General features: G+C 32.0%; 1 protein-coding gene across 1 annotated transcript; it reads left to right on the plus strand.

Moving 5' to 3' along the window:
- The first annotated feature begins 5,070 nt into the window (after positions 1–5,070).
- On the plus strand, positions 5,071–7,473 carry LOC108485882 (uncharacterized). Its single transcript, XM_017789728.2, has 2 exons — positions 5,071–5,288; positions 6,806–7,473. Exons 1-2 carry the CDS (start codon positions 5,085–5,087, stop codon positions 7,355–7,357), a joined length of 756 nt encoding a protein of 251 aa, XP_017645217.2. The 5' UTR covers positions 5,071–5,084; the 3' UTR covers positions 7,358–7,473.
- Positions 7,474–9,558: the final 2,085 nt, after the last annotated feature.

The following is a 9,558-nucleotide window of genomic DNA, read 5'->3' on the forward strand; positions in this document are numbered from 1 at the left end:
TAGAAACTATGTGTTAGAGAAAGTCTGCCCTAGAAATAGATGCTGGCAGCAACAGTGACGTGGATGTCAAAAATCACTAAAAATAGTAGGAATGGAATTAAATAGTGAATAAATTATGTAAATGAACCTTGATGAATCCATTTTCATATGGAAGAAGCGAAACGGTCATATGAGTTGTACGTTAAAAGATGTTTGGGTTTTCGTGAGACAGGGCCAGAACAGTTTCTGGATTCCCTGTTCCAACTTTGAAAATTCATTATAAATTAACCAGAGATATTTAGGAGTCATACCATATATGTATAAATTCCTCTTTGAGTCTAGTTTCTATAGAAACAAACGGTATCAGTATTGAAGCCCTACACAGGGAGTTATTCCAGTTGTAATGCATGAAGGTCAGTGTAGTTGACCCCTGTAACATGTGAGACTTTAACTAATAAACTGTACTAATTGGCTCGACCAAAAATTCTAGAAAAAAATCTGTAGATGGACATATGAGTCTAGTTTCAGGGAAAAATCACGAAATTGATTTTCGAGTTGTAAAACTCAAGTTATGATTTTTGAAGCGACTAGTACACAGATTGGCAGCTTGTCTGGGAAATTCTCAATAAGTGGTTTGAAGTCTGTCAACACCTCGTGTTCGACTCCGGCGACGGTCTCGGGTTCGGGGTGTTACAGTCTCGGGTACGGGGTGTTACACAAATACTATGAATACAAGCTGCCAGAGTATAGGCAAAGAGTCGCCAAACAGATCACTTCCTCCATATATGCAATTCCCACCCCAAACATAGATGCATAATACAAATGTAGAAATAGCAAGTTAACATGCTTAAAATGCTCGTATACAGATAGATACATACTTAAATAGTACAGTCAGACATACATACTAGTATCCTACTCAGGTCAGTTTATTAGTATATCAAATCACATGAAATAGGGTTTGATTAGCCCATGTAGACCCTACGGTAGGCCCACAGTCGATCGGAATGACTGGTACGACCTTAGACAAATTTTTAGAATTTTGAGCCATTAGCCCGTGTAGGCCCACACGTCCAGATTGGCCTTATTCTTGTGGCCCACATAGCTTGGCCCAAAACCCACATGCCCATGTAGAATGCTCGTGTAGGCCTACACGTCCAGATTGGGTAGAATGCTCGTGTAGGCCTACACGTCCAGATTGGCCTTACTCTTGTGGTTCACACGGCCTGGCCCAAAACCCACATGCCCATATGGAATGCCCGTGTAGGCCACACACCCAACTTGGCCTAGCTCGTATGGCCCACATAGCCACACTCACACCATCACACGGTCATTGCTTACGCACGACAACGCCTTCATCAGCCATATAGCTGTGTCACGCACACGGTCAACCACACGGCCAGCCATACGCCCGTGTGATGTCGACAGACTGCGTTTTCAGCTTTTACCGAAGCTCAATTTTTCGTGTTAGGTATACACACCTAATTTGTTTTTGATGCGAGAGCAATCCCAAACTTTTCCAAACCTAAAAATAGCATTCCAACGCCCTATTAGCAATCAATCTACGAAGCAACAACAGTAAACCAAGCAACGCTCAAAAACTTACCACCGCAAAAACGACTACACATAGAAATTAATTTTTAAAAGTGAAAATCACAACTTCACCGCCTTCTCCTACATAACAGTTTGTAGAAATCAAATTCCCTATAACCATCGTTACGCCTCTAAAAAGAGAATGAATCGAAAAACTTATCGAGACCGCATGAAGGACAGAAGAAGTGTGAACCGATTTGAAAGAAAACGAAAGAAACAAAAAAAAAAGTAGAGGAGGGACAAAAAAGTTGAACCGACAGAGCCAAAGAGGAAAGGCAGAAACTGACGTCAAAAAATTTGGAGGAGAGAGAACAATTCAAAATAAAAAGATAAAATCGATTAAAATTCCTCAATCCCCCAATTTTAGGCACAACCTCCTACTAACCACTAAGGGCTAGTTTGGCAATATTTTTGAAAAGTGCTTTTGAAAAGTGCTGTGGAAAAATGCCTTTAAAAAGTTTGGTTTAAAATTTGAGTGTTTAGCATTGTTGTCAAAAAGTGTTTTTGAAAACTAAAATGTCCATTTTAGACATGTTATTATCAAGTAACAAATATGCATTTAAATAAAATTTAAATTAGTTAGTATTATTATATATTAGTAAGAATATAAAAAATTATTATAACTTGTTGTTAATATTTTAATATATGAAATATAAATTTTAAATATTTTAAGTAATAAATATTAATTACTTATAAAATTTAATTAGAATATATAAACTAAATTTTAAATATTTAAATATAACCATTAAATATTTGTAATTAGTATTTTAAAAATATTTTTATTTTTAATTAATGATTTTAACACATTTGTAATTAAGCACGAAAAAAAAAGGAAAAGTACTATGTTATTGGAGGGGTGAAAAAGTAATTAAGCACTATAAGTGCTTTTGGGAAAGAAAAAGCTAAAAATTTTAGCTTGTTTTTTTTAAAAGCCAAAAATTCCAACCAAAAGCAACTTGTTCTGCACAGCTTTTCTTCCAGAAGTGTTTTTGAAGCAAAAAGTACTTTTTTTAAGCACAGAAGAATATGCTCTAAATCCAACTAACTCACTATCTCTCAACTTCTTCAGAATTTTGGTTCCTCCAAACCTCTATCAGACACCCGAAGCAAAAACTATCACCTACACTCACATAGGGATCCAAATATAAGACCTCCAACACACTAATTACTTACCATTCGAACTAGCAGGCTCATTTTGATATGAATTTACCAACAATATTACATAAACCCACCTAATAGGGATAAGACTATACTAAAAAATAAAAAACATAATTTACAAATGTGAGATTAAACCCAAGACCTCATACACACACTCACATCACTTAACCACTAAAGTAAATACACATTTATGTTAAGATTTACAAAAATAAAAATAAATTATTTAGGGCGTTACAAAATGCATCCATGTGTAGCTCAATAGCTGATCACAATAAGAAAATCAAATCAGATCTGAACTTCCATTTGATCAAGCTTAAAAAGAAACAACTATAGAAGTTGAATATAATTGCAGCAATAAGAAATAGATCTCGAGTCAATAACTCAAACCAGAGAACCCAAAATGGTGAAAACAGAGTTAACGAACGGGATTCAGCGATCAGCTGAACCAGAAAACACCGATCAACTTGCCGTAAGGCTCAAGGTGGCTTTTATTGCATGTAACAATTCATCAATGACGATGAATTCTTGTAGAGAAAGTGGCTGAAAGCAATGTAAATATTTTACTAAGTTAGAAAATGAAATAAATTAATCTGACCTGTTCATCGTTCAAGCTTCGGTTTACATTTGCAGTTAAAGTTAACTGCTCACAACAGCTTTTTGACTACTTCATAACAGCTACAACAGTAATGAACTGACTCAACAAAAGCCAACCAACTCTGAAATGCTCCTGATCTCGAATGCCATAAGAACATCAAGGCATTGAAACATGGAATGGAACCTAGAGGCATCTTGGCATCTTTAACAATCTACCGCTTAATCAAAATATAAACCTTAATGAATATCTAATTTGTTTTCCCCTTTAGTTACTACATATATATATATATATATATATATATGATTATATGGGTAATGCAAAGAAATTTCACGTTGAATTTGTATAGGTTAATGAAAGGGTTTAAATATAGTCTTACTCTTTATCCTTATTGAGTAATTGAGCTAAAGGTTTAATGCATACGTGTTATTATTGTTTAGCTCAATCCGTGTTTTTATCTATGACACGTATGAGTATATTTATCTTTGGATAAAATTTCTATATTATTTTTAGAAAATAATTTTTTGATAAACAAAAATATATTTTGAACTATTTTATAAGTTGTATCTATCAATTTTACCTTTTTGCCCTTGCATTTTTACTATTTTGCTATTCATTTAATAGTATAAATAGGAGGCTATTTTCCTCATATTTCACACGACAAAAAAACATAGCTTCTATCATTCTTCTCATCTCCCTCATTCTTCTTTCTCCAAAATTTTGTTATTTTACTAAAAATCACATTAGAGAAAGTTCTATATAAAAGTTTGGGTTTTAAGTAGGACCGTCTATGACTCCTCTCAACTTTCTTGAGAATTGATCATAGTGTAGTTTTTCCAACCAAATTTCCCAACCACCTTTAAACTTATGTTGATCTTATTTCCTGTAGATTTAAAAAAGAGAAATACCAATTGAGTTTTATTTTTCTCATTCGGATGTATGAATTTAAAATTACTATGTTAACTTTGGGAAATGACATCCATTTTTAATTACATTGATCAGGGCAAAATTACTTCTAAAACAATAATTCTCCATAACATAATATTTATTTATTATTTGTACTTATCAGTTCTAACATCTTTATTTTGCAATAATAATGTTCCAACGGATTATAGTCTTTCGTCCTAGCATTTGTTTGCGATAAGTAATGAAACTATATGATAAGTTGCTAGCTAATATATATACACGCACATACATACATGCATATATATATATATATAGGATTGCGTTTTGTGCGCAGGGTGATGAATGATGCGTGCCTTGCCTCCAATGAATGCTTCCACTGGTTATATATATTGGTCTGAATATATATATAAGCTTATGGATAGAGTTTCAGTCATGCATGCATAATTAGTAATTAAATGTAGCAAATACTAAGGGTTGCAGGTGAGCAGAGAGCATGAATATTACTGCATGATAAAGTAGGAGAAAACTAAAAAAAAGGGTGACATGAAAATGGTAAATTAAGTGGGGGGAATGAGACAAATGAAAATCGTGTCATCCCGCATATATCTAGGCTTGGATATTGCGTCTATATATTAAACATATATAATAGTCATCATGTTATAACAATAATTGAAGAGAAAAAGAGAAGAAAACTTCTTTTTATATATATCCTCAAAGTTGAAAAAAGTAGTAACGGCAGTAGGTGGTTTGTTTAGTGATATTGAATTGGGCATTCTAACACGTCCAAATACATCAAAAGCTACTATACACATATGTTGGTGAACCTCAACTTCCCTAGAAATGTTATAAATAGCAGGGTATGGGCAAGGTTTTTATAATGAGAAATAAGAGAGAGATGGAGTGGAGGTCATGTTATTTGGACATGATTTTGGTGCCACTTAGTTTTTTGACCATCATATTTTATCATTGTTGGTTATGGCATAAGGTTAAAACTCAGCCCCTCTCTACCATCTTTGGAACTAATGCTAGCGGACGTCGCTTCTGGGTTTCTGACATGATTAAGGTATCTCCGTCTCTATCCATTGCTATTCCTATACCTTAATTTCCACAGGTGATTAAATTATAAATATATTTTAATTTTAATTATTTAATTATAAAAATTACAATTTTATCATTAAATTATTCAAAATTTTCATTTAAGTTACTAATCTATTCAAAAAAGTTTATATAAGTTATTAAGCTGTTAAGTTGTTTTTTTTTTTCAAAGTTCCGTTAATTAGTTTTAAGTGACAATTCGATGATTGGTATGGTTAGTACTCATGGACAAGTGGAAGAACATACCTTAAATCCAAATTAATTTGATAGTTAGTGTTAGATATTGGAGAAAAACGTCGTTTGCATTTTGATTCGCAGATTTATGACATCTAAAGTTTTTTCATAAAAATAAAAATTGAACTATAAAAGAGAAGGAGAAGAGGACTTTCGATTGGTGTATGCAATGCGAATAGAAAAAGACATATACTCAATAAATTAAATAAAAACTTTTAAATAGTTTAGTAATCAAATGATGTGATTTACACTTAAGGAAAGGAAAATAAAAAATGAACTTAATTGTTAATCGATGCTGTGGTCTACGGTGATGTATTTTTCCATTTTTCTGGACTGATGTGGATGCTCTGTTCTATTATGGGTACACTGATAGACTAGTACTTTAGTTGATCAACGGTGTCTGTAAACTTTTGCCGATGAAAAAAGGAATCTGTTAAGGTGGCCGGAGATATATATAAAAAATGTAAAAACGCAGCCAAAGCTGAGTGGTGAAAGTTGAGAGGATATGAATAGGATAATAGGAGAAGAATAGATTTATGATCCAAATACCAATCCATATCCATGCTTTCTGGAGTGCTTAATTAAGGGCTTGTGTTTCATGCTTTTCTGCACATGCACAGAATATAGAAGATGCTAGTGTTAATGTCCCTATACGTCCTTTTTGGTGAATATTAGTTCTTAATTAGTTGTTTTATCTTCTTGAGCTTATCTTATCACTTTATTTTGGATGATTTATTTTAGTTTTTTCCTTGGGAAATATAACACGGCAAGTTGAGCTGATGAATATTTGGACCATGCATGTATAATTTGGTTAGACATGCATATAAATATTATAACTCATCCACTCGGTTATATAATTATTAAAAGCATAAACAACATTCCATTTTAATTAGAATCATATTTAATTTTATATAAATATTTTTATAATTTTATTATATAAATTTTCCCATTTGTATTTTCTTTTATAGTTTTATAATATAAATTCTTTTACTGTATTATGAACGGACAAGAATTAGCGGTGGTTTCGTGGTTGGGAGACAGCTGATAGGACTATAAAGGTTAAGTGCCATTCACAATCACACCCAATTAATTTAAGTGGCGACTATTGCCACAATATTTGCTTCTTACTTGTTTCACTAAATATACCATTTCACGTGGGGCCGAAGTAGAAAGTTATTATTAAAGGGATAAAGAAGAAATTCTTAAAGAGATTTTCCAATGATGCTATACATTGCATTGCAATGGGTGCAGGACAACGAAAAAAAGAACATCGTGGCAGTCCAAACCCTTCGAAACACAATTATGGGATCGACCCTGATGGCCACAACCTCCATCCTTTTGAGTGCTGGTCTAGCAGCGGTTATCAGCAGCACATACAGCGTGAAAAAGCCGCTCAACGATTCCATATTCGGGGCTCACGGAGAACTTATGGTGTCACTCAAATATGTCACCATCTTATGCATTTTCCTTTTCTCATTCTTCTGCCACTCTTCATCCATCAGGTTCCTAAACCAAGTGGGCATCCTTATCACCTCTCCCCCACACCCCTCCTCCTCTGTCACTCCTCACTACGTTTGGGAGCTGCTGGAAAAAGGATTCCTCTTGAACACCGTGGGCAACAGGCTTTTCTACTCTGCGCTTCCTCTTATGCTTTGGATCTTTGGCCCACTGCTTGCTTTCTTGTGCTCCCTCACTATGGTTCCTGTGCTTTACAACCTTGACTTTGTATTTGGGTTTAACAAGCAGCTGGCTCTGGGGAAGGATTTTCAACACAATGGATGCAGGGACTGTGAGTCTGTGTAATCATCATATCATCTATACATATAGTGGCCCCAGGTGTGGCGTGTGCAGTTGTTGTATTAACACAGTCCAATGAATAATATGATTTATATATGGTGTCTTATCAATCATTTACTAAATCCAATTTCTTGTTTGTTTCTGGGTCCAAGAGTGCCGAGAATTTGAGTGATTAGTTTCAAAACGGAAAAACATTAATGTTCTAACATGTGACACCTCCCATCCAAATTCCTTTTCACGAGAAAGATTCCCATGCCCAATTCCCATGCATGCTTTCTTTTGTTTTGTTTAACACCCGAAATCAACTATTTATCTTTTACCCAATTATTATAGATTAACCAAGAAGATAAAGATAATGGACATTTCTGTTTATGAAATGTTAAATTCTTAGTTTAACAAAATTAAATTTTGATAACTTGGAAAAGATTGATGTCAAATTCAATAAAATAAAATGTTAATATTTCTACTTTTGCCTATTGAGTTTTAGCTTGATTGACATGGATATTATTATCAATGTAAAAAGACTTAAGTTCAAGTGTACTGATTGACATGGGCATTATTTTTAATGTAAAAAGACCTAAGTTTAAGTGTGCTAAGCGCATTATTCTCCTATTTATAGTTGGGAAGGGACTAGTGATAATTTTAGGTATTATGTCAAAAAGAGCATATATAATGAGAAACTAAAATGAGATTGTTCAAATATATATATGCACACTAATAAATCAGTAAATTTGGATTATTGGAAAATAAAAAAGTTTATAAAAGTAATATAAACTAATGTATAATATTATTCTTCATAAAACAATGTATAATATGATTAGATGTAAGACTATTACATAATTTTATACTAAGAAGTTGGAAATTTTCAATCCACTCTACTTAATTGTTTCAGGAAAGTTATGATTGTGAGATTGACAATATACTTTTTGCAAATATGCATGTGGTATATTATTTCTATCATTTGGATGATAATTTGTAATTTTAGCTCTCAATATTGGATGAGCTGAAAAGCTTTAAAAGCTAAATTTAACTCCTTTGACCATTTTTTCATATTGGTCTTTTTCTACATCCCTTGTAGACTTTTTTTTAAAATATTTTTCCATTCATGGTAAACATTTAGAATAAATAAATCTAAGCATTAAACACAAAACTTTTCAAGAAGCCAACATACAATTAGTAATTTTTAACAACAATAAAAGTTTCTTGGTGTCACGAGTAATATGTCAATTTTCAAACACAAGATTTACAGTAACCACACTAGCAATACCAATTTCTAAATAAAAATACTAGATCCCTAATCAATATTAAAGAAATTTAATATTATAAATACAATCAATCCTAATTTCTTCAAGGATTTATATTAATTAACCTTAAAAATTATTACCCAATCAATATGTACGCATCTATATCAAAATCTATATCCCAAAAACATTCAATAACAAAAAATAAATAAATCTTGCATAAAAATCTTAATCTATCGTAAGAAAAACTACAATCCTAATTTTCTAAAACTAATCAATAAAGCTTGGAAAGAAAAGAAGACTTGTTATTAATTAGGAAGATTCATTTGAAAGTATTAAAAGATCAACCACCTTTCTTGTAAAAATACTAAAGAGTATGTGAGAGAGAATACAAGAAATTTAAGAGTAAAATAATGAGTGTTAAAGAAAATCAAAGGATTATGGATTTTAGATTTTAGGAAGGAAAGATTCATTTATTTTCATATTAAATAATTATTTTATAAAATAATTCTTTTTCAAAAATTTTGATGAATAAGTTTAAATTTTTATGAGCTTAATTCATTAACAGAATTTTATTGTACACATATGCATGTGGAAACTATGCATTTAATAGATAAAACTAAAATTTACTTTTCTTCAAATGGTAAAGAAAAAGTTTTATATGCATGTGCCTTTGGTTCAAATCTCATTATGTATAATATTTTATTGGTTTATAAAAAGTAAAAAAAAAAAAAACACCCACATAATCATATAACTTACTTTGCGACTAAAATAATTTTTTGATAATCCCTTAATTGAGTTAGGACCCAATTAATGGGTGACACTGCTTTATAAATAGTATAGTTTATATAATTTTTTTTAAAAATATATATAAATAAAAAATTCTTTTAATTTTTCTTTGCATCACCCATGTGGTTGACAATATTAGTGGTTCACTACATTTTTTTTGCCTTAATTAACTCTACA

Source organism: Gossypium arboreum, chromosome 6 (genome assembly GCF_025698485.1).
Source record: "Gossypium arboreum isolate Shixiya-1 chromosome 6, ASM2569848v2, whole genome shotgun sequence".
Taxonomy (NCBI): Eukaryota; Viridiplantae; Streptophyta; class Magnoliopsida; order Malvales; family Malvaceae; genus Gossypium; species Gossypium arboreum.

Coding starts and splice junctions, on each gene's coding strand:
- LOC108485882 (XM_017789728.2), top strand. CDS start 5,085: ATGGGCAAGGTTTTTATAATGAGAAATAAGAGAGAGATGGAGTGGAGG. Junction 5,289..6,805: donor GGGTTTCTGACATGATTAAG/GTATCTCCGTCT, acceptor CAATGGGTGCAG/GACAACGAAAAAAAGAACAT.